The 23,973-nt window shown below is 44.7% G+C and overlaps 11 protein-coding genes across 11 annotated transcripts; 7 read left to right on the top strand and 4 right to left on the bottom strand. All coding sequences in view use genetic code 12, as the record gives it.

The window, feature by feature from the left end:
• Positions 1-468: 468 nt before the first annotated feature.
• Positions 469-1,806, bottom strand: CHT3 (chitinase; the record flags this gene model as incomplete). Its single annotated transcript, XM_029034829.1, has 1 exon — positions 469-1,806. One exon carries the CDS (start codon positions 1,804-1,806, stop codon positions 469-471), a length of 1,338 nt encoding a protein of 445 aa, XP_028890071.1.
• Positions 1,807-4,868: 3,062 nt separating this feature from the next.
• INO1 (inositol-3-phosphate synthase INO1) lies at positions 4,869-6,422 on the top strand (the record flags this gene model as incomplete). Its single annotated transcript, XM_029034830.2, has 1 exon — positions 4,869-6,422. One exon carries the CDS (start codon positions 4,869-4,871, stop codon positions 6,420-6,422), a length of 1,554 nt encoding a protein of 517 aa, XP_028890072.2.
• Positions 6,423-7,568: 1,146 nt separating this feature from the next.
• Positions 7,569-9,662, top strand: FAA4 (long-chain fatty acid-CoA ligase FAA4; the record flags this gene model as incomplete). Its single annotated transcript, XM_029034831.2, has 1 exon — positions 7,569-9,662. One exon carries the CDS (start codon positions 7,569-7,571, stop codon positions 9,660-9,662), a length of 2,094 nt encoding a protein of 697 aa, XP_028890073.2.
• A 90-nt stretch (positions 9,663-9,752) lies between these two features.
• On the bottom strand, positions 9,753-10,889 carry CJI96_0000606 (asparaginase; the record flags this gene model as incomplete). The annotated part of the gene is made up of 1 exon (XM_029034832.2): positions 9,753-10,889. The coding sequence occupies one exon, from the start codon at positions 10,887-10,889 to the stop codon at positions 9,753-9,755; it is 1,137 nt and encodes a 378-aa protein (XP_028890074.2).
• A 652-nt stretch (positions 10,890-11,541) lies between these two features.
• Positions 11,542-11,859, top strand: CJI96_0000607 (uncharacterized protein; the record flags this gene model as incomplete). The annotated part of the gene is made up of 1 exon (XM_029034833.2): positions 11,542-11,859. One exon carries the CDS (start codon positions 11,542-11,544, stop codon positions 11,857-11,859), a length of 318 nt encoding a protein of 105 aa, XP_028890075.1.
• Positions 11,860-11,919: 60 nt separating this feature from the next.
• CJI96_0000608 (uncharacterized protein) lies at positions 11,920-15,918 on the bottom strand (the record flags this gene model as incomplete). Its single annotated transcript, XM_029034834.2, has 1 exon — positions 11,920-15,918. One exon carries the CDS (start codon positions 15,916-15,918, stop codon positions 11,920-11,922), a length of 3,999 nt encoding a protein of 1,332 aa, XP_028890076.2.
• Positions 15,919-16,250: 332 nt separating this feature from the next.
• Positions 16,251-17,060, top strand: PUP1 (proteasome core particle subunit beta 2; the record flags this gene model as incomplete). The annotated part of the gene is made up of 1 exon (XM_029034835.2): positions 16,251-17,060. One exon carries the CDS (start codon positions 16,251-16,253, stop codon positions 17,058-17,060), a length of 810 nt encoding a protein of 269 aa, XP_028890077.1.
• Positions 17,061-17,244: 184 nt separating this feature from the next.
• On the top strand, positions 17,245-18,288 carry AHA1 (Aha1p; the record flags this gene model as incomplete). The annotated part of the gene is made up of 1 exon (XM_029034836.1): positions 17,245-18,288. One exon carries the CDS (start codon positions 17,245-17,247, stop codon positions 18,286-18,288), a length of 1,044 nt encoding a protein of 347 aa, XP_028890078.1.
• A 220-nt stretch (positions 18,289-18,508) lies between these two features.
• FDH3 (bifunctional alcohol dehydrogenase/S-(hydroxymethyl)glutathione dehydrogenase) lies at positions 18,509-19,840 on the top strand (the record flags this gene model as incomplete). The annotated part of the gene is made up of 2 exons (XM_029034837.2): positions 18,509-18,532; positions 18,722-19,840. 2 exons carry the CDS (start codon positions 18,509-18,511, stop codon positions 19,838-19,840), a joined length of 1,143 nt encoding a protein of 380 aa, XP_028890079.2.
• Positions 19,841-21,150: 1,310 nt separating this feature from the next.
• Positions 21,151-22,251, top strand: IDH2 (isocitrate dehydrogenase (NAD(+)) IDH2; the record flags this gene model as incomplete). Its single annotated transcript, XM_029034838.1, has 1 exon — positions 21,151-22,251. The coding sequence occupies one exon, from the start codon at positions 21,151-21,153 to the stop codon at positions 22,249-22,251; it is 1,101 nt and encodes a 366-aa protein (XP_028890080.1).
• Positions 22,252-22,338: 87 nt separating this feature from the next.
• On the bottom strand, positions 22,339-23,001 carry ADE8 (phosphoribosylglycinamide formyltransferase; the record flags this gene model as incomplete). Its single annotated transcript, XM_029034839.2, has 1 exon — positions 22,339-23,001. One exon carries the CDS (start codon positions 22,999-23,001, stop codon positions 22,339-22,341), a length of 663 nt encoding a protein of 220 aa, XP_028890081.2.
• Between the last annotated feature and the right edge of the window lie 972 nt (positions 23,002-23,973).

Below are 23,973 nucleotides of genomic sequence, written 5' to 3' on the forward strand. Positions count from 1 at the left end.
GTATCCGAAGAATTCCATCATTGCAAACTCAAGTCAGCAAAGTTCTTTCTGTAACAAGGGAAGCAATAAGTCAATTGACATGAGGAGTCAGATAGATGTGCTTGTTCAATGTAAAAATTATAAAAGACGGCTACAAGCGAAAACAATTAGGGAGCTCTCGGGGATCTATCACTATCACGCGAAGTCGACATTGGATCGAATGAAAACATTCTTCTTTTTGCTACTGCCCTTTGTGCTTACTGAGCAGGGACATCGTCAATTTGATGCCAGCGAAATCCCACTCATACATATGAGAATCACGCCACTTGAAACAGGTGAAATCGAAGGTCTACAAGGAGACTCAAAAGAGCCAGCCAGGATATACATAAACCGAAAGGCCCGACGCCTACTCAATGGTCTAGAGACCAAAATATTAGAAGATTAAATTTTTTTACATCATATAAAACAACATAAGAAACCAGGACTGATCTAGGCAGATGGCTGAGCGAGCACAGTCTTCGTAGCATAGACAGTGGACACCACTCTGGTCACAGTCACAATATCGGTAACGACCTTGCCGTTGATTGTGTTGAGAGAGGAGTCAGTTGAGCAAGAAACACGGACTGTTGTAAAAGTGGTGGATGGGTTCTTCACAGTTAGCGTGACCATTTCCTCTTCAGAACTTTGAGTGGTGGTAGCATCAGCAGCAATGGACGTAGAGGTCTTGTCACCTGGGAGGTTTGGCTGGGCAGCATTGTTGTTACCCTGTTCTGGCTTGTCAGCCGGAGCAGTAGTCTTAGACACTGCAGTTGAGGTAGCAGGGGAGGTGCTTGAGGGAGTAGGGACCTGGGTGGTGGCAGAAGTAGAGGTGATGTCGCCATCAGAGCTACCCAAAAGGTACTTCTTGAGCTGTTGGGTGAACGAAACACCTTCATTGTTCTTGTTGCTAGCGCCAGAGGAAGCATCCCACAACATGAAGCCACCAAAGTTCTTGTTGTTCAATATGTCGGAGCCAACAGATTTTTTGACCTTGTCGAGGTCAGCATAACCAGAACCAGCAGAGCTTGGAGCTCCGGGCAAACCAACGAACAACTTGATGTCCTTGTTGGGAGAGTCTTGCTCGGCAAACTTCTGCCAGGTGTCCCAATTGAAGTTGTCGCCAAGGCCGCAGTAGTTGTTGTAGAATTGAATGAAAGCAAAGTCAATTTGAGTCTCGGCCAAGATGTCTCCGGAAGAGGCATCAGGGTAGACACACTGAGGAGCAGCAGCCAAGTAGTATTGCTTGGATGAGTCCTTGGAAAACTGCTGTCTCAAGGATTTTGACAAGGCAACAGTACCGGCTGGGTTGTTGTTCTCCAAGTCAAAGTCGAAACCATCAACGATAGCATCGTCGAAAGGTCTCTCGGAGTCGGAACCAGCACCGAACTTGTTCCACAAGGTCTCGGCGAATTTGCTGGCGTCAGAGTCAGCATTTGGACCGCTGAAGCCGTAAGATCCTGAAGCGCCACCCAACGAAAGCAAGATCTTCTTGCCCTTGGACTGACAAGTCTTGATGTCCTGTCCAATTTGAGGGCAGTGAAGAACACCGTTGCTGAAGGAACCACCGCACTGGTTAGCGAAGTTCAAGGACAATTCCGGGAACCCAGTGACAAAAGAGAGAAGGATGATGTCGGTGTCATCGTTGTCACAGTAGTAGCTCAATCTCTCTTGGTTTCCGTAGGAGTTTTGGCCCCAGTAGACGGCGACGTTCTTGTTTGAGGAAGCGGAAAAGGCAAGAACCTTACCAAGAAGAGAGGCAAGAAGTAAAAGAAGGGCTTGGTTAAACATTTTTTTTTACTTTTTTTTTTTTTTTTTTAATTTTTTTTTCCCGTGGAATTAAGGTACAATTAAACGAATGGAAATGGGTATCAAAGGTGTCGAAGGAGTGACTGAGGTGAGTACCACTAAGAGGGAAAGCAACGGTTCGTAAGGAGCGTATGGAGGTGAGTTTTAAAAGATTGAATTACCTGAAGAAAAAAAAGAAAAAAGAGAAGAAGACCTATTTCCATTCCGGAGGCATGGTGTTATATAAGTCTCTTGGAAGAAAAGGAGGAGTGTCAACGCGGTTGCAAAAAACCAGTGAAGACCACCTCTTCCATGCTGCACCTGTAGTGCAACATTGGGCCAAGGTGCACGTAGTGCATTGTCCAATTAGTCGCCTCCTTCGCAAGACTACTAGACCTAAGTGGGGATGGAAGTTTATTGGCCACCCCAAACCGTTCAGAAGGGACATATCCGGCCTCTTCGTGCTCGATTGGCGACACCACCCAGCAATTTTTTTGCAACAATTATGCACAGAGTGCACCTGATGCGCATGCGAAAACGCACCTTCTGTTCGTGTTTGGCGAGCATTACATAACCTTTTTTTTTCCCTTCTCTGTCCGCGTCGGATACTCTCTTTCGCGCATCCCTCACGTTCATTTGCTGCCAAAGGCACCCATGGCTCCCTAACACAACTTGGCGCATACACTGCTTCTCGGCTGCATTAGTGTAGCACGAGTATTGCGTCTCTGTTTTGATGCCGTGGTTTTGATGTCAATACTGAGGCACTAAACAGGAATTGTGGTTGCCAGGTAGAACACAGCAGCTCGTTTCCTTTTGTCGAAACGATTATTTGGACACCACCTTGCGGCAAGAAGAGCATTTTTGTCCATTAGCCTGAAATTTGTTGAGTTGAAGCAACCTATGTGAATACTTGGGCACAAACGCCCGGTGAGACATACATCGCGGCGTTTTTTTCTCAGTGCTGGCTGAGGTTGCAAATTGGTAAAGAAGGACGCCCAATTGGCATAAGTCGGTGGGAAACGACGCAACATCTTGTCGAAAACGACGTAGTTGAAGGATCTTGGTTGCTGAAGCGAGCCTAAGCCCGCAAACTGACGGACTTGACGTTTCGAGAGTGTGGTGGTGACTTGGTTGTCACTGGTGCGGTGGTGGCCAATCTCTGCAGAAAGAGCTCTCGGTTAGTTTTTTACGAGACAACAGCGGCGCTAGCCTCGGCCCGAGGCGGCCACTACCTTGAAGCCTACAAGACGTCGTCCAGTTGTCGAATTAACAAACTGGAGATGTCAACTAAATTTTTTTCTTGATTATTGAGGCCATTTTACTAGCAGTGGGCTGGACTAGCTCAGGTGGATACTTCGGCTGCAAAGTGGCGCCTTTGTGATCTGGTAACAACCCCAAAAGTCTAATCGGTTGTAACACTATGAACAAAAGATTCGTCAATTCAGAAGTCTATTGGCGTTGTAAATGTTACAAAAGCAAATGCTGCTCGTGTTCCCAAGGAGTTCAACTGAATCTCTCCGAATCGAGGCCTGAACAATGCAGACCCTAGTGAAGCCGTTGGAATGTGAACACCAGAACGTCCTGTGAGCTATGCTGAATTTCCATTTACACCCCTGATACCATTCCTTCCTGACCCGAAGCTACTACTTGCTCGCAAGCAATTTGATAGCTTCTCCTTAACTACCCACCATAATCTAGCCGTGCCTCGACGCGACTTGGTACCTTACAGGCACCATTCACGAAAAGCCACACGAAGAAAGCGCAAAGTTACATCTCATGTTCAACGAAAGGGGGGGAGGGGGGTAGTATATGGATCAAAATGAGGCCCATTGACTTAATCTTAGCGTGTCTTAGTTAGGAAAAGGGTGCCTTTGCAGGCTGACAACAGCAGGCGATTTGCTGCGTCTGAGACAAGACAGTACCTGTGAGCGCGAGATCTATTTCGCAGATCAGCAGGGGCTTTGTTGGACAAGAAGCTGTGAGTAATTTGGCTTGGGCGTGAATTTAGAGAGAGGGTTTCCCCTGCAACATTCCACCAAGCCTTGTAATTTTGCTCTGGGTATTCTTTTACGTCATTCTTTTGTAGCTGTGAATGCTTGCCATTGCCCCTGTCTTATTGTCTACTACAGTTCAGTGTCTGCGACGATTCGAATTGTCTCCTTCGATTTTCGAAGGAGGCAGCATTACTCTTACCCTTCTTTTTGTTCAAGAAAAAGTGTGCTCTCTCTGACACCATACTGCCGTTAAGCACACATCCTATCAGGATGTATTATCTGGTAACGTCATATCTGATTGATTACCAGTACGTTTCAAACATCTGAGAATGCTACTTTCTTGATTTTGTGTGAATGTACATATGATCTCGTTTGACCAAACCAATTGAAAGGCCTACTGGAATTATCAGAGTCGCGAAATTGACTGCGGTGGCTGTCACATCAATTGTTGCTTCAGTCCTCTAAGAATGCGCTTCCACTTTCCATGGGCCTCTCTCCTCCCGCGAAAAGGGGCCCTGTTGCACGTGCCTACCTGCCAGCAAACCACACGGTCTTGAATTGGAGGTCTTGGAACAAAAGTGAGAGGGATTTTGATACTTTTTAAATACCCACTATATTTGTTTCCTACCGGTCGCTTCTCTAAATTTTGTGTTTTTCGAGTACCTATGTCCAGTGCCATCCGAGGAGACGTGTCCCCAAAAAAAAAGCGCAAGAATTACCGCAAACCCAAAGAATCCTGGGGCCAATGAAATCATGTACTTTGATGCCTCACTGTTTAGCACTAGCCCGAATTAGTATGAGGTTTGTGGGAAGCATGTGAACGCCTGCATGAGACCCACCAATCCGCCGAAATTTCGGCGAACTCGCTCTCATTGTGCAGGATCGCTCTCCACGCCGGGTTCCAGTTTTGCAGCTAAGCCTAATCTTCGCCGGTTCACTGGGTATTCTGGGTTCCCCTATATCCCACCTGAGCATTATTTAAAGCAAGAGATATCCCACTTGCTAACTTTTTTTTTTTCTCTTCTTTTCTCCTCATCTCATACCATCTCTATTCTATAAATTCATTCTACCATGTCTGTCAATTTCAACACCAAGGCTGAGACCAAGGACGGCGCTCTCTATACCAAATTCACCTACGAGTCTACCATTGTGGAAAAGAAAGAGGCTGGCTCCCTTTCTGTAACCCCAACCGCTACCGACTACGAGTTCAAGGTCGACTTAAACACCCCAAAGACTGGTTTGTTGTTAGTTGGTTTGGGCGGTAACAACGGTACCACCTTGGTCAATGCCGTGTTGGCAAACAAGCACAACATTTCCTTTGAGAACAAGGAGGGGCGTGTGGAACCAAACTACTTTGGCTCTGTCACTCAGGCTTCCACAGTTAAGCTCGGTGTCGACAAGGAAGGTAACGACGTTTACGCTCCTTTCAACTCCATCTTGCCAATGGTTCACCCTAACGACTTTGTTGTTGGTGGTTGGGATATCTCCAAGATGCCATTGGATCAGGCCACCAAGAGGGCCAAAGTCTTGGATGTCGACTTGCAAAGACAAACTGCCGGATACACCAAGAACATCGTGCCAATGCCTTCTATCTACTACCCAGACTTCATTGCTCTCAACCAGAAAGAAAGAGCTGACAATGTCTTCAATGTTGACAGCAAAGGTGAAGTCACTACGAAGAACAAATGGGGCGATGTTGAGAGAATCAGAAAGGACATCAAAGAGTTCAAGGAGCAGAACAAATTGGACAAGGTCATTGTCTTGTGGACTGCCAACACTGAAAGGTACGCCGAGATCATTCCTGGTGTTAACGACACCGCTGACAACTTGATCAAGGCTATTAAGGAGTCTCATGATGAGGTTTCTCCATCCACTATCTTCGCAGTTGCTTGTATCTTGGACCAGGTTGCCTACATCAACGGCTCCCCACAGAACACTTTCGTCCCAGGAGCCATTGAGTTGGCCGAGAAGCACAAGTCCTTCATTGGCGGTGACGACTTCAAGTCTGGCCAGACCAAGTTGAAGTCTGTGTTGGCCCAGTTCCTTGTTGACGCTGGTATCAAGCCATTATCTGTTGCCTCTTACAACCACTTGGGTAACAACGACGGATACAACTTGTCTGCACCAAAGCAGTTCCGTTCCAAAGAGATCTCCAAGGCCTCTGTCATTGACGACATGATCCACTCCAACGACATTTTGTACAATGACAAGAAGGGCAAGGATGTCGACCACTGTATTGTCATCAAGTACATGCCAGCTGTTGGTGACTCCAAGGTTGCCATGGACGAATACTACTCTGAGTTGATGTTGGGAGGCCACAACAAGATCTCCATCCACAATGTTTGCGAGGATTCCTTGTTGGCCACGCCATTGATCATTGACTTGGTTGTCATGACCGAGTTTTTGCAGAGAGTGAGCTACAGAAAGGTTGGCGACAAGGAGTACGAAAACTTCTACGCCGTGTTGACCTTGTTGAGTTACTGGTTGAAGGCGCCATTGTCGAAGCCCGGCTTCGAGCCCATCAACGGTTTGAACAAGCAGAGATTGGCCATTGAGAACTTGTTGAGATTGTTGAGAGGATTGCCATTGGTGAATGAGTTGAGATTTGAGGAGAGATTGGTTTAAAAACATAGTAGTAATTAATCTTGATGGACTTGAAAGTCCACTAATAATACAAAGGTAAGTTTACGAGCTGAGATCGACGTAGTATGCGAATTTGCAGCATTCCCCAATTGGTAAGAGTATGGGCCAAACACAGTCTTACTCTACGACTCCCATTTAAGATCCTACCCTGGTTCCACTTTGTCCCTGAGCTAACCACCAGTGCAGTATGGTGAAGAATTTGGTGATCCTTCCAAGCGAGGGGAAGCACAAGGAGAGTGATCCCACTTCCTTAACAAAGTCCCTCATTCCTCCCAGACAAACTCGTCATGTGCGACCCAACAAAAGTTTGAGCCCACAATGAATTTCGCGGGTTCAGCGCCTGATGATTCAAATCCCATGAGTCCTTTTCTCGGGCAAGCCTTGCGAAAAAGGTCCCAGTAGATAATTGGCAGACATTGTAAAGGGTGATGCCCTGCCCACGGCTCCAGGAGATAACACCCTTCCTCTTTGGTTTTGGCCGCGGCTAAGACCCCATTCCTCGGGCTGGCAATTGTGCTCGGGGAGTGCGGTGTTTCATCCGAGCACACCTGAGGAGGCAGGCAGAGAACAAAAGGGAAGGGAGTGAAAGGAAATTACGTTAGGCTTGAAGCCAAAAAAAAAAAAGAAAGCTCTTTAATGGAACTGCCTTGCGAAGCTTATTTTTTACTCAAATAATTTTTTCTCTGGTCACTCAGGCGTATGGCCCAAACAAGGAAATCCTGGGCAAGTCAAATGTCCCTCAGAAGCATTATTTCTTCGCACCCAAAATCTTATGGCCGCCTGGTGCCAGCGACTGTGAAACTTGCGCGAGCAAAGTGCAAGCAGATTGCTATTGAGAACAACGGTGGCACTTCAAGAGAAGCGAGGTGAAACTGAAGCCTTTGGAATTATCCCATCTAGTCCGAACTCCTCTAATTGCCCTCGAGGATCCCTCTGACGCTTCCTTACACACTTCTTTCCTCTTTACGGTCATGAGGCTGTCATCGGGGAAACCCACAGGCCAGTGTGCACAACCGTCTATCTTGCCTCTCCACCCGCATTGTATATATTCTGCTCCATACCCTTGTTGTGGTTTCTCGCAGAAATTCTACCAGCAGCTCCCTAAGTAGTGAGTAAGAATTCATCATCATGGCGATCGTAACTGTTCAAGTTGGCGAGCCCAAGCAAGGCGAAGGCGCCCCAAGAAGAAGAGCCGCCCAGAGAGACGCCCCCATCGAGAGACCCCTTGACTCCAAGGCAACGACTCTCCCAGAGTTCATTGAGGAGTGTGTCAAGAGAAACGGCGATAGAAAGGCAATGGGCTGGAGAGAGTTGAAGGAGATTCATGTGGAGACCAAGAAAGTGACCAAGATCATTGATGGCGAGGAGAAGAAAGTGGACAAGGACTGGGAGTACTATGAGATGTCTTCGTACAAGTACCAAACCTATCCTGAGGTGCTTGGCTTGATCAAGCAATACGGTCATGGTTTAGTGAAAATTGGCGTCAAGCCTAACCAGGAGAACAAATTGCACATCTTTGCATCCACTTCTCACAAGTGGATGAAGACCTACTTGGCTACTCAGACCCAGAACATCCCCATTGTCACGGCGTACGACACTTTAGGCGAGAGTGGCTTGACCCACTCCTTAGTGCTCACAGAATCCAATGCAATTTTTACCGACAACAATCTTTTGGGCGCATTGGTGAATCCTTTAAAGAAGGCTGAGAAAGTTAAGGTGATTATTCACTCGGAGAAGATTGACCCTGAAGACAATCGTAACGGTGGCAAGCTCTACCGTCAGGCCCAGGAAGCCAAGGAGAAGATCCAGGAAATTCGCCCTGACATCAAGTTCTACTCCTACGACGAGGTGGTGGAGGCCGGAAAGGACAAGGCTGACGAGGAAGTGAAGTACACTGCTAAACCTGATGACATTTCTTGTATCATGTTCACCTCTGGTTCCACAGGTGATCCAAAGGGCGTGCTCTTAACACACGCCAACGTTGTTGCTGGTGTGGCAGGTCCATCCACTTGTGCTGGTAGAGATTTGATCACCAAAAATGACCGTGTCATTGCGTTCTTACCTTTGGCACATATTTTTGAGTTGGTGTTCGAGCTTCTTTCTTTCTGGTGGGGCAGTTGTCTTGGTTACGCTAATGTCAAGACGTTGACTGATACCTCTGTCAAGAACTGTAAATCTGACTTGCAGGAGTTCAAACCCACTATCATGGTTGCTGTTGCTGCTGTGTGGGAAACCGTCAGAAAGGGTATCTTAGCCAAGGTCAAGGCCTTACCTCTTGTTACTCAGAAGATCTTCTGGGCTTCTTATAAGGCCAAGTCTATTATGACCAACAACAAAATCCCTGGTGGCTCCCTTTTTGACATCATTTTTAAGAAGGTGAGAGCCGCCACCGGTGGCCATTTGCACCATGTCTTCAATGGTGGCTCTCCGGTGTCCAGGGATACTCAGGTATTTATTTCTACTTTGATCGCCCCAATGTTGGTTGGCTACGGTTTGACTGAGACTTGTGCTAACGCGACTATTCTCGAGCACAACCATTTGGAGTATGGTAGTGCTGGTACCCTTGTGGGTTCAGTCACAGCAAAGTTGATTGATGTGCCTGAGGCTGGATACTTTGCCAAGGATAACCAAGGTGAAATCTTGTTAAAAGGTGCCCCAATTACTAAGGAGTACTACAAGAATCCCAAGGAGACCAGCGAAGCTTTTACTGAAGATGGTTGGTTCAAGACAGGTGATATTGGTGAGTGGGACAAGAACGGCGCCTTGAAGATTATTGACCGTAGAAAGAACTTGGTGAAGACAGCTAATGGTGAATATATTGCATTGGAAAAATTGGAATCGATTTACCGGTCCAACTCTATTGTGTTGAATATTTGCGTTTATGCTGACCAGAACAAGGTCAAGCCAATCGCCATTGTGATTCCCAACGAAGCCGCTCTCAAGAACCACATCAAGGACGAGAAGGTCTACAGCGAGGCCGAGTTGCAAACGAAAGAGCTCGCTGTCTTATGCCACGACAAGAAGGTGATCAGCTCTGTTCACAAGTCATTAGAGGCTACTGGTAAGGCTCAAGGCTTGAAGGGTATTGAATTGATTCAAAATGTTGTTCTTGTGGATGATGAGTGGACTCCACAAAATGGATTTGTCACTTCTGCTCAAAAGTTGCAAAGAAGAAAGATTTTGGCTGCCTACAAAAAAGGTGTTGAAGAGGCTTACAAATAGTCTCTTACTTGGTACTTGGTGAACATTCAATCATTTCGAATTTTTACGTACTGTGTGCGAATATATCGTTGATCTATGTAATTAACTCTATTAGCCACCGTAGACACCTCTGAACGCTTTCCGTATGCGTTTGATGTCCATCCCAGCATTCAAACACAACTGAAGTAAAATCCTGCTCTTCTGTGGATTGAGATAGCCACCAGCGATTAGGTGAGTATTATTTTTTTTGGGCATAGATCCACGAGGGACCATGCCATCCATGGATCTCTTCGAGTAAATAATAGGAAGGCCATATTTAGCAGACAAATTTCCTAAATACTCATTGGTATTGTCCGAGAGGGAACCAGCTCCCATTGTTGCCATCACAATGCCAGCAACCTTTATTTGCTCCACTGCTAGCTTGATCAAGTCGTTGTTAAAACTTTGGTGAGCATACAAAATGATAACTTCTGGTAAAGTATTATCGAATAGAGAGGTCTTGAAGGACATTCTTCCCGTTGGATGGACCGGTGGAAAGTAGTAGTGAACCTCATTGTTCACGAAGTTACCCAAATATCCGTGACCCAAGGACTTAAATGAGTCCAAAGAATTTGCATCACTCTTTGTAATGTAGTAGCCGGAACCAATCTTGTCATTCAATGTAATCAAGACTCCTCGGCCACAGCTCTGCTTATCAGCTGCAACAACACAAGCTTGGTACAAATTTGAAGGGCCGTCAGCAGAGACTGAAGTCGAAGGTCTCATCGATCCACAGATTACAACTGGTTTATCTTTAAAGTCTAAGGTAGCTTCCAAAAAAAAAGCTGTCTCCTCACACGTATCGGTACCGTGTGTGATGACTACACCATCATGGTTATCCAAAGCCTCTTGGGTTTTGGCTTTGAGCTCTAGAAGCTCCTTCGTGGTGATTTCCTTCGAGTCAAGATTGAAGACTTGTTCGAAGTGCAATTCACAAGTCAGCGAAAGGTCTGGGATTGTTGAGATAAGATGCTCGATTGTCAAGTCGACATGGTAGCCGGCGGTTTGAAAAGCAGTTGATCCTTTGCTGGCGATTGTGCCTCCAGTTCCTAGGATCTTGATTACAGGCAATTTGTCAGGTACATCTTGCAAGGACTCGAGAGTACCAGTGGAGTTCAGTCTGTACTTGACGTGAAAAACGGGATGCTCGATATCCCTTGTATCCTCTTGGATGTCAAAGAGTTCGGGCCCCGAGGACAGAAGGGTCATTGATTGATGTAGCTATAATGAAAATGATTGATAAGAAACACGGCGTTTCAATTCCGTGTATGCTGTTATGCAGGGTTACAGCCCAGAGCTTGGAAGATCTACGAGAATATATGAAATCTTGTCTGACTCAGTTGAAGACACATATCGATCAAATGAAAAGTATCCGATTTTACTTTTTATGCTTTCGCAGGCTTTGCTTGTGTTGGTGACACGATGGTCATGGATGGCTGCGAAATGCACTGCTTCATCGCAGTATGGGACAAGAAAGGCCACAAAGTGGCTCCGTATTCCAAAAATTTGGCTGCTAAAGCCATACTATAAAGATTTGAAAGGTTTTCACTACTTTAGTGTAAAAAGAAAAAAAATTGGATAAGAAATCTCTTAGACACTTGATTTGTACGTAATATGTAGGCAGTCGTTGAAAATGAGGAAAGACTACTCTCACACGTAAGGTTCACCTGATTTGTCAAGTTTTCGTATTTGATACTTTATCACGGCACTGCGGTTCGTCGTTTACTTACATCTATACTCAGTTTTCACAAGAGAATCATCTATACTTAAGGTGTGTAGGTAAGTACCATGAAGCACCTCCGTGCACCTAGATCATACTCCATCAAGGTGAGCCTTCCACTAGACTAGCCGTTGATTCATCATGGGTCTCTTTTCCAAAGAAGAAAAGGTGGTCGATCCACCAAACAAAACTAAAAGAAAGATATGCTGGGATGCTAGGGATAAGTTTTTTGACTGTCTTGCAAACCACAATATAGATAACTCCTTGGACCCCAAGAAGAAGGATGAGGTCGAAAGCAACTGTGGCACTGAGAGAGCTATTTTCCAAGATAGCTGCGTGGCCTCTTGGTATAAATACTTTCAAGAGAAACGTTATAACGATATTCGCAGACAAAAGTACATTGAGCAGCTAGAAGCTGAGGGTGCCCAACCTCTACCAATTAAGCTATCGGGAAAATAATCCCAATTAACTGGACTCAGAACACACATTGTATATAGCTATACCAATCGATATTGTTTTTCAAATCACTGTGATATAGACGGGCTCTCTTCCCACTGTCTTTTTGCTGGGGCTCTCAAAATTGTCGAAGAAGCAACCCCATTCATAGCGACCCTTCTCAAGAATCAAGAAACCCAAATCATGCTCAATGAACTCGCCCGATGCGATACCATTGGGTCCCACGCTCTTCTGAAGGACACCGTTAAAGAATATGCGCTGATCAATTGAAATATCAGGTTTACTTGATTCCGTGGACGGGAATGGCACATGTCTTAGTACCCCAAATATTTTTTTCTTGCTCTGATTGGTAATCTTTGTCTTGAGCTTGTAGAAGTGCTCTTTCTTCAAAATGTATTCGTTTTGTTTCTTGTCGATTCGCTGAGGTGGACCTTCAGCACTCATTATGCTGTGCTGGATCAGGATATTATCAAACACCAAAGCGTTTGTCATTCTGATGTTTAAGCGTATGGTCCTCAAGTCTATGGAACCTGACCTATAGATGTTACTGGTCGCAGTGTGCCAATTTCCACTAATCGACTCGAGCAACGTCTTTCTGATCCAGAAGTTTTTTCGGTTTTGTTCATCTTCTTCAGCTGTGATAGCATAATTCTTGATGAATTGCCTCTTGCGTAATGAAGGTATAGGCTCGCTCACGTCGAGATCTTCGAAACTTATTCTTCGAATGGGCATCAATATACGGTTAGTCTTTGCAGAATCAATAATCTCATTAACATCAAACGTGGTTCCTGAATGAACTTCGTTTGAGAACGAGATTTTTAATTTCTCCTTCCACAAGTTTCGCACGTCAAGGACCAAAAGACAATATCTGGCTATTTCATCATCGTCAGTTTCCCTGGCCTTTGAAATGAATTTGAGAAGATCGCCTATGTTTTTCTCAAAAGAGCTTTTGCCACCTGAACTATCTGGTAGCTTAAACCCCTGCAATGATGTGGAAAAGAATGGAATCACGTCACATCCAATAACTTCTAAAGAGGGCTGCACTGTAACATTGAGCGGAACACTTAATGTCTTTATATAACTTCTTTGATCAGAGCTTGTCGATTTGTTCGAGTACTCCAAGATTAGTCTCAGTTCGGACATGCCTCTCTTTCCATTGATTTGATAGTTGAATTCAACGTCCGCTTGAGGCTGTATGATCTTATACCTAGAAGAAATCTCCTGCTTATTCACGACCGAAAAAGGTTTGTTTTTCAAAAGCTGCCATTCAAGTTCATACATGTCCTCCGCCAGTAGTTGGTTGTTGTTACTGAAGTGGGTTAATTTTGCACTTATTGAATCATTCGTAGAATCCCAAAATGAGAAAGATAAGTAATTGATAGGAAGCTCCGACGTGTTACTTAGCTTTATAGAAAATTCTCTTCGTTCGCCTTCAAGTAACATGATCCATCCGTTGGCTATCAGATTCTCCACAAGTGATAGTGTCGGTTGGGGTGGGATAGCAGTTAAAGAGAAGCTTCTTTTTGTCGCTCGATCTTCAATATCCTTAGTCACGAGATTTTTAGCGCAGCTGTCCAAAATCGAAGAGCTTTGATTGATGTCTAGCCTCGTGGAAAAGCAGTCCAATCTTTGAAAAGCTTTAATCTTTTCCAGGTCAACTATCGCGAATCTCTGTGGTTGGGAAGAGCCAAACGTGATATCGATGGACGAGATACGATACAAACCTGGATCAGTTACCGTGAAAGCTAGTACGACATGGCAGAGGGAATTGGGGGGAATAGTCAAATTTTTTGGGATTTCATGCAGTTGACTATCGTTTCCTAACATATGCGTAGGCGGAAACAGTAATCCGCCATTGATTTTGGTAAGATCATTTTTGTCGAATCCAGATACCGCTGCTATTCTCATCAGGGATCTGATACATTCTATGGTGCCATCTTCATCGTTCACTAAGGAAATGTTCGAGATATTCAAGTCAAATGCAAATGGATTTTGTAAAAGAATGACGACTTGATGAGGCTCGTCAATACTAATAAGTTTGTCCTTCGATGGAACATCTTTTGGCAGCTTGTTGAAAGGATTGAATATGAGTGGGTCACCTGCGTGAGCAATTGTTGATGTCGTCGAAGATTGAAAGGGAACGAGCTCATCTTGCAGTTCCTGAAGAACAAACTTCGCGTTTCTGACAATAAATGGATCCGGATGTGGTATCATAATCGAATTGTGGCTTTCCTTGGAGAGCAAAGCCAACCAATCCATCTTACGCTTCAACTTTATCTGGTCATCGCTTGGTAAACAATGTGTATATCTCGACAAGATCAATACACATAATTTTGCTAATACTTCGTAATCTTTAGTGGCTTCAGATATCCTGAGACAAATCTTCAATAGCAGAAGTTGAAGTGTGATCCAGTCAGAGTAATGGCCCATAGCTTCATTCCCGTTTTTCTCGGTCTCTCGTCCGATGTTGTACATCCCGAAGAGATATTCAAAGGTACTCTGTAATGAATCAGAGGTCGCAAGTTCCGGATCGAGAGCTCTCTGGCTGAGCTTGGGTAGAAGAGCGACAAGTAAAATACGTAGGATAAATGCACGTTTTCGGCGCAATCCTAAATCCGAGTATATCGCCGCTAGTGTACAATAGACTTTGGATTGTTTCGCAAGATCCAAATCTATAAGTTGCATGGTAAAAATTTGATTTATGAGGGCAATGATGTCAGCCCTCAAAACAGGGTCCTTCGCAGAGGATGCAGCAATAGGCATAAAGTTAATTACGTTCTCGAGTACAGCAACTTCTGAGTCTCCACCTGCTAAGTAAATGCTGATAAACAACTTGGTGCTTCTCAAAAGAAATTCGATGAAAACTAAATCAGGAACACAGTTTTCAAAATCTGCTGCACTAAGACTAAAAAATAATGCTGCCTTATTGCATAATAGCCTCAAGACTTCCGTAAGAGACATTCCTCCAAGCTCGACATGGGAATTTTGTAAGGGACTTGCACCAGCAGAGCTACTAGTAGAAGGCCGCGGTGAAGTTACGCCATTTGATTGTTTGCTACTCACCGAATCTGTCGATATTCTTCTCTGATATGTGTTGATGGAAGATAGTTTGCTTTTCGGAACGTGCAATACAGAGGCAAGCATTGGATTTTGTAGCTGGTGAGGTATGCCTAGGTATGAAAGCATTAGAGATGAAACGGCGAGCCCTTCTAAAGCACTTCCCAACCATAGATTATCATCGGCTTTTTTAAGATTGATAGCTGCGTCCGTAAAGTACTGTGAGGCTTCACTCGCTTGGCCTGCAAGAAGTAAAAAGTTACCAATTAGCTTGGCCTGTCTCCCAGTTTGTCTCTGAGATGCTTTCACTTTCGTATCCGGTGTCGATGAAGGAAGCAGCTGACCTTTGGCAAACGACACCTTAAAAGATGAGCCCGAGTTGACTTTTTTTTGAGCATAAGTGATAGTCTTGTGCAAGGCTGTACCGTCCCTCAAAGACACAGGAGATCGAAGGGTGATATTTTCATACGAGGATACGTAGGATGATAACGCCTTTATGTAGTTTTTTGTGACGTTGCACATGGTGGTCTCTAAAGTTGTGATATTCTGGTCTTCAATGGAAGGTACAAAGAATGTACTCTGTGAAGAATTTGTGCTGTGTTTCTGAGCCTCAATATCTTCAGAGGAGGCATTGAAGTAGATGCAATTGTGTACAATGGCTGTTGGCTGTTCTTGTGCTAAAATTTCGGCAGCATTCTCGTCAAAATCTTCATAACTACCCAAGCCAAGCACCACAAAGGTTTTTCTGAAAGGCTCAAAATCATGAAGAAACAGGTTGTCCTCGTCAGGTTGAGAGGTGCAAAAATCATAAAGCACTCTGCCTTGGGGGAAAGATTGTGGATTGAACTGACGGCAATCTGGCAAAGCTGCCACATCCAATAGACGTATGTCATTGGCATTTCGTATTTTGTCAAAGTAGCTGTGGAAGTGGGTGTCTGCCGCATTCAATGGCACCACCATGACTCGAGTTCGAGCTGGGGTGGCAAAGTTATATTCATCTGCCATAAGAATCAATGGGTCTGTTTTTAATTCTAAGCTGCCTATCGCGAGGCAGGCAATGCTTGGAACAGGTTTAGCTGAAAGGTGGTATTTGAACCCTTCTTGTGCGTCTGGTGTGTGTCCAGATCGGTAGTAAATAGAACAACAGCCTGGTGAGCGCGCAGAAGACCATACTGCCCTGAGAGAGCCTAAAAAAGTTGAGCTTGAAATCCGTACACACACCTTATTGCGAACTTCAACTTTGGAGGCAAAACGATCAGCATTGACCAAGTCGACCAAACCCAGACCACTAACAACGATACCAGCGGCGTTCTTTCATATTATATTTAACAACTTTAATGCCAGGGTTGAGTTTTGACAATTACCAGAGAAACCAGTTTCTCACGGCCAATGGGTATGCCGCCCCTAAAGCCACATCTACAGGAACCACGATTGTTGGAGCCAAGTTCAAAGGAGGAGTGGTGATTGCTGCTGATACAAGAGCTACAACTGGTTCTATAGTTGCAGACAAAAATTGTGAGAAGTTGCACAGATTGGCCCCAAGAATTTGGTGTGCTGGTGCTGGTACCGCCGCCGACACTGAGATGGTGACCCAATTGATTGCCCTGAACTTAGAGTTGCACGCAATGTGGCAATCACGCCAGCCCAGAGTAATCACTGCATTAACATTATTGAAGCAGCACTTATTCAAATACCAAGGCCATTTAGGCGCCTACTTGATTGTGGCAGGCTCTGACCCTACAGGGTCTCACTTGATGTCTGTTCAAGCACACGGTTCTACTGATGTTGGTGAATATCTTTCCTTGGGTTCCGGCTCTTTAGCTGCTATGGCCGTTTTAGAGACACATTGGAAGCCCGACATGACCAGAGACGAGGCAGTCAAATTGTGCGCTGATGCCATTGAGGCTGGTATTTGGAACGATTTGGGTTCCGGTTCCAATGTTGACATTTGCGTGATGGAAACAGGTAAGGATGCCGAGCTATACAGAAACTACTTGACCCCCAACGTTAGAGGGGCCAAGACACAGTCGTACAAGTTCCCAAGGGGTACCACTGGAGTGCTTAGGCAGAGTATACGCGATATTGTCGATGTGGAAGAGACTGTGGTGGAATTGGGCCGTCTGGACGCCATGGAAGTAGATGCTTGATCAGAGATAAAAGGTTTAAAAATAAGATTATCTAATAAGCTCACGCTGTAGACAATCGAATGCGTACAGATCGATTTGGTTATGGTACCTTTCTCGCAGTTATGGATTGTTCTAGAAAAGTGCGCAAAAGAATATGTAGATAAGTGCTGCTCCAAGTACTCCACAATCTCTTCACTGAGCAAGTATGGTCGTTAACAATCCTAATAACTGGCACTGGGTCGATAAAAACTGCATTGATTGGGCTAAGCAATATTTCAATGAGAACCTCATTGGCTTGAGAGCCAACGGTGACGACGGCACCTACGTTGCAGTCGACTCTGTCTCATCAATAGAAGGTGACGTAGAAGTGTGTCAAAGAAAGGGAAAAGTGATTTCTCTTTTTGACTTAAGAATTATCTTGAATATATCTGGCGTTGCTATTGTGGAGCCTGAGAAGACTTTTAAAGGATCCATCACTGTTCCTGAGTTGGCGTACGATACCGAAGAAGACGAGATTCAGTTCGATGTGAGCGTCTACAATGAAGATGAGGATCTGGAGAAGATGAGGGCTCTCGCCAAAAAGGAGCTCTTGCCCAGTATCAGACTGAAGTTGCTGAAGTTTGGCTGTGATTTGATCACCACTCACAGCAAGGATATTCAACTTGAAAGCGATAAAGTCAATTCTGTCTTCACCAAAGAAAACCAGTCCCAATCATCTCTGAAGGCGCCCGCACAACCTGAGAAGAAAGCTGCCTCTGCGAAGAGTCAGACGCCATCCAGTGTGGCATCCTCTTCAACATCTGAATCCAACTCTGTAGGCAATGGTGTGCCCAAGTACAACACCTCCACACTACATTTGGAACCCACCTTCAACACCACTGCCGAGCAGCTTTACATCACACTTTTAGACAGAGAGAGAATTGGTGCCTGGACAAGATCAGCACCAAGCTTGGAAGCGTTTCCACCTAAGGAAGGTTCTGAGTTCAAATTGTTTGGAGGGTCAATCTCGGGCAAATTTGTCAATCTCGTGCCCAATGAGCGAATAACTCAGCTCTGGAGACTCGAGGACTGGAAACTGGGCCACTATGCTGAATTAGACATACAATTGAAGCAAGGAGCTGGTGAGACCACGATGGTAGTGAAGTGGTCCGGCATTCCGATTGGTGAGGAGGACCGTGTGAGAGGCAACTTCGAGGATTACTATATTCGGTCGATCAAGATCACCTTTGGATTTGGTGCAGTGTTGTGAGGACCAAATCTGAAGTCGACTACAGTCATTCTAAAACTGTATAGAGGAAAGAAGTCCCGTATCACTTTGTCTTAGTGTAATCTTAGGTAGTGCACAGAGTAACGGAATCTAACACCCGTTTCGGTTGCTTATTCCATCGAGCAGGTCAGTGTATATAAGCGGTGGCGAACGTAAAAAAGTACTAGTCGTTCCTTATTGCTCTACTTGCAAAGTTCTCAACATGTCTGAATCTACTGTTGGAAAGGTATGTGATCAAAAAATCGGAATCAATGCACCCAAGAATTACGTATACTTGTTGCAGCACTTCCTATTATGTGAGCATATTCACCCTGGTGGTTCAACAAAAATACCCCTGCCCCCAAAAAGGAAACCCTGATCCGAATAGAAATGGCTGCAAAATTCTTCTTTAAACTAGTTTATACTAACTTCTTAGCCAATCACTTGTAAAGCTGCCATTGCTTGGGAAGCTGGCAAGCCTCTTTCCATAGAGGAGGTAACCTTGGACCCTCCAAAGGCCCACGAAGTCAGGTTCAAAGTTTACAACACCGGTGTGTGCCATACTGATGCTTACACCCTCTCTGGGGTGGACCCAGAGGGAGCATTCCCGGTGATTTTGGGACATGAAGGTGCTGGTGTCGTTGAATCTGTTGGTGAGGGTGTTGAAAACGTCAAGCCAGGTGACCATGTCATTGCCTTATACACTGCCGAGTGCAAAAAGTGTAAGTTCTGCAAGAGTGGTAAGACTAACTTGTGTGGCTCTGTGAGAGAGACTCAAGGTAAAGGTGTGATGCCTGATGGTACCACTAGATTCCACTGCAAGGGTAAAGATATCTTGCATTTTATGGGATGTTCTACGTTTTCTCAGTACACTGTGGTGGCTGATGTGTCTATTGTTGCCGTGAACCCAACTGCTGGCTTCGACAAGACCTGCCTTTTGGGCTGCGGTATCACGACCGGCTATGGTGCTGCTACTATCACTGCTGACGTTCAGGAAGGTGACAATGTGGCTGTCTTTGGTGGTGGTTGTGTTGGTTTGTCTGTTGTTCAAGGAGCCAAGGAAAGAAAAGCAAAGAAAATCATCGTGGTCGATATCAACGACAAGAAAGAGGAATGGGCAAAGCAATTTGGTGCCACTGACTTCGTCAACCCTACAAAGTTGCCTGAAGGCACTACAATTGTTCAGAAGCTCATTGAGATGACCGATGGTGGTTGCGACTATACATTTGATTGTACTGGTAACGTTAATGTGATGAGAGACGCATTGGAGGCATGCCACAAGGGTTGGGGTACCTCTGTCATCATTGGTGTTGCCGCTGCAGGTAAGGAGATTTCTACCAGACCATTCCAGTTGGTCACCGGTAGAGTATGGAAGGGTGCTGCTTTTGGTGGTGTCAAGGGTAGATCTCAATTGCCAGGTATTGTTGATGACTACTTGGCTGGTAAGTTGAAGGTGGACGACTTCATTACTCACAGACACAAATTGGATCAGATCAACACTGCTTTCGATGACATGCATAAGGGTGACTGCATTCGTGCTGTCATTGAATTGTGAACTGTACGTGCCATGCTTTAAAAAAGAAAAAAAAAGGAAATGAAATGAAAATAATAGCATGGCAATCAATGCATCATGTCTTTTGCTGCGCTCAGTGATAGGTGATACAGGGGAGCTCAATTTGAGCAACGACTGAGTACGTATATAACCAGTAATGGACTCCACAAAGACAACTTCATCAAGAGAGATCCACAGAGGACGCAAATGTCGCTTTTACATGTCGCTTCTAGTAGTGTAAATTGTCTGTTCCTGAAACTAGTTGAGGTAGTAGTTAACACAGAATAGAGGATTGAGAAGAGAACATCAAAGCATTTCAGCGTACAAGATAGACAAGAGTAACGAAACCTGTACAATCGATAAACTTGGAATACTTATAATCAATGCGGCCTGTGAGATACAACCATTCAATTTCTCGTAAGCTTATTCTTGCTCTATATTTTTGCTACTAGTCTCAAATGAAAACCAAAAAAAACTGTCTATCGCCAACTTCTTTTCAGACTGACCTTTAAGATTCCTGATGGCGTGTGCAGGGCTTTTGACTATATGTTTTGTGTTATTCTATTGAGAATGAAGTTTCATTTTTAACTTCAATCTCCTGATAGAGTGCCCAAGAATTTTGTGATGGCTGCAAAACGAGGTATTGGTAGTTGTTTTTCAAATTCATGAAAAGCAAATGGTTGGGTGCATTGACATAGACACAAGAATGAAACTGCTTAACCTATGTGTTGCGGCTAGAGAACTTCATTTGAATGAAGGTTGAAGAATACAGAATGGAGACAGCTTTACATTGCTTCAAATTATATCAATTGCCCTTGGTTTGGCAGCTTCCTCGCTGAACTACTTCGAAAATACGGCACCGTGCATTTCGACTCCTCTTAAAGATTCTCTCAATAATTTAGCTTCATAACCTAATATTATGCATTCATTACAGATTTTTGGTTTCGATTCTTCGCTGCTAGATCGCCAACTCCGAGGTCATTGTTCCGTACAAAATTTTTCCGCGTTATGTCTCCTTTGTACAATACCCCGAATCGTTCCGAAGAGCTGTCAAATCTTAGTACACACAAAAACGACACTAGGTTAGGAGTATTAGCATAGCAGGGTCCTATCTAGAGACACCAATACAGACCTTCTAAGGTTCTCGCCCCTCTCGTAGATTAGAAGATTTGTGAAGGTGAACTACTGTCTCGGAGCCGAAAGTCAGGATCCAATTTGATTGGACGCGAAATTTTTCGGTGTACATAGGACTTTTACAGAAACACCATACCATTACAACCTCAGCATATTCACTACACATCTTCTTCGCCGACATGTTCAGACAATTATCCAAGCTCACTGCTGTCCCAGTGCCAAGGTTCGCAAGATCTTACATCGCTGGTCAGTTCACCGGCCAGAAAAAAGCCAACGGTAAGTATACCGTCACCTTGATCGAGGGTGATGGTATTGGTGTGGAAATCTCCCAGGCGGTCAAGGATATCTATGCTGCTGCCAATGTGCCAATCGAGTGGGAGCCTGTTGATGTCACTCCTCTTTTGATTGACGGTAAGACTACTTTGCCTCAGGCTGCCGTTGACTCTGTTAACAGAAACTTGGTTGCCTTGAAGGGTCCTTTGGCAACTCCGGTCGGTAAAGGTCACACCTCCATGAACTTGACCTTGAGAAGAACCTTCAACTTGTTTGCCAACGTCAGACCATGTAAGTCTATTGTTGGTTACGACACTCCTTACGAGAACGTCGACACTGTGTTGATCAGAGAGAACACCGAAGGTGAGTACTCTGGTATTGAGCACACCATCGTTCCTGGCGTTGTTCAGTCGATCAAGTTGATCACTAAACCTGCTTCTGAGAAGGTCATCAGATACGCTTTTGAGTACGCTAAGAGCATCAACAAGCCACACGTTTTGGTTGTCCACAAGGCCTCCATCATGAAATTGTCTGACGGTTTGTTCGTTGAGACCGCTAAGGAGGTTGCCAAGGAGTACCCAGACGTCTCCTTGGACTACGAATTGTTGGACAACACCTCCTTGAAATTGGCCCAGGACCCTGCTGACTACAAGAACGTTGTTATGGTCATGCCTAACTTGTACGGTGACATCATGTCCGACTTAGCATCTGGTTTGATCGGTGGTTTGGGTTTGACCCCATCCGGTAACATGGGTAACAAGGTCTCTATCTTCGAGGCTGTCCACGGCTCTGCTCCTGATATTGCTGGTAAGGGCTTGGCTAACCCAACCGCTTTGTTGTTGTCTTCTTGTATGATGTTGAGACACATGTCTTTGAACAAGGACGCTGACAGAATCGAAAATGCTGTTTTGAAGACTATCGCTTCTGGCCCAGAGAATAGAACTGGTGACTTGAAGGGAACTGCTTCTACCAAGCACTTCACCGAGCAGGTTATCAAGAACTTGTAAGTTGAAGTGTTCTGATACATCCAAGTTGTTGGACACTGAAACTTGTCTATTTGCGTAACTACATGTAATACATCTCTTAGAATTCAATTATAAGTTTTCGAGAGCAATATTCGTTCCTTCCACAATAGCCTTGTGCTCTACTGAGTGAACTCTTTCCTCATACTGCTCCAAAGTTTCTTCCTTTTTTAATTCAAGCTCCTTCACCAAGATAGGTTCACCACGGTCAACTTCTGCAATCACTTTATGTATCATGACACCACCTACCGAGATTTCTCCATCTTGACCGGCTTTCCAGGCTCTTTCAATGGCGTGTGTACCATCGAAAGCACCGGGCAATGCTGGATGCAAATTAATGATTTTTACATTAGCTTCCTCTAACGGGTGCAACACTGCTGGCGACAAAATAAGCATCCATCCAGCACAAACAATGAGATCAGGCTTTTTATAACCGGAATCCTGCTTACTCTCAGTATGACCGTAAATTAAGAGATTGGCCAAGTCCTTATTAAACTGTTCGCGTCTCTTTTGTCTTTCAAGCTTCTGTTCTTTTGTGGTGCCCTTGTAGTAGCTCTTCAATGTGTGTGTTTTGCAAACGATACCGGCTTTCTGAGCTCTTTCCAAGCCGTAAGCTGTTTCACTGGATGAGATGACTTGAGTGATTTTGCCTTTTAAGACCCCACTAGCCTCGGCATCTATAAGAGCTTGCAAATTGGAGCCAGAGCCCGAAATGAGAACGGTAATGTCGGGCATTGGCTGAGTTCAAAGGTAAAGATGTAGTTGGAATTGGTCTCTTTGACTCGGTTCACGAACTGTATGTAGGGGAGATGAGTTACAAATCAGTATTTTAAAGATAAAGGCTCCAATGATAAGGGCCAAATCTGCTGGAGGATATCGCTGATCAGTCGACTGACGTACTAAAGGGCAATACCTGAGATTGCCGGTGATCAGCGTTATGTTTGTTCAAGTTTGTCGGTTTGCAACTTTTGCTCAATGCGCATGCTAAATTTCAATTTAGACGCTGAAAACAAAAATAAAACAGCGAGCTAGCATTGAATACAAGCTGCAAAAATAAATAATACTAATGGCGTCAACGCTTGAAAGAATTAAACGTCTAATAGCTTTCAAAACACCTTAACAAACAACCCAGACTGCCACAAGACGCTTATTGTAGTTGCAGGGATGCAGCCTTTACTTTGGTAAACGACACAGGACCATCCAAAGCGAGTTTTACAGAATCAATGAGAGAAGCATCGGAGATCATTCATGATCACAATTGAAACACTCTGAAGCTGGGTTTGTTAAGAACTAGTGAATCCGCTCGTAATCCCTATACTCTGTGACGAAATTCCACACTTAGCAATAGACAGGAATGAAAGAAGAAGTTTCAAGGATGTTATCAGGAAATTCTGTTGGTATCGATACTATTTGCACGAGATTCTTTACCATGGCGCAGACAGCTATTTGCCACCACCCTCCGACTCAAATGGCTGCAAAATGTACCCCACCAGAGACACGACTGATAACACTACGCACCCAGATCAGCCCTCCACCTACTGCACTCACCCAGCTTATCGACAAAATATCCCCTTACGAAATACTTTCATTGATAATTTCTAACATATTCAGTAACCAATAAAATTCATTTCTTAACCCTCAATTCCTCAATTACATCACCTGGCATTATTCTCCTCAGGTGACGCCACGACATTCACCCACCCCCTT

Source organism: Candidozyma auris, chromosome 1, assembly GCF_003013715.1.
Source record: "Candidozyma auris chromosome 1, complete sequence".
Lineage (NCBI taxonomy): Eukaryota > Fungi > Ascomycota > Pichiomycetes > Serinales > Metschnikowiaceae > Candidozyma > Candidozyma auris.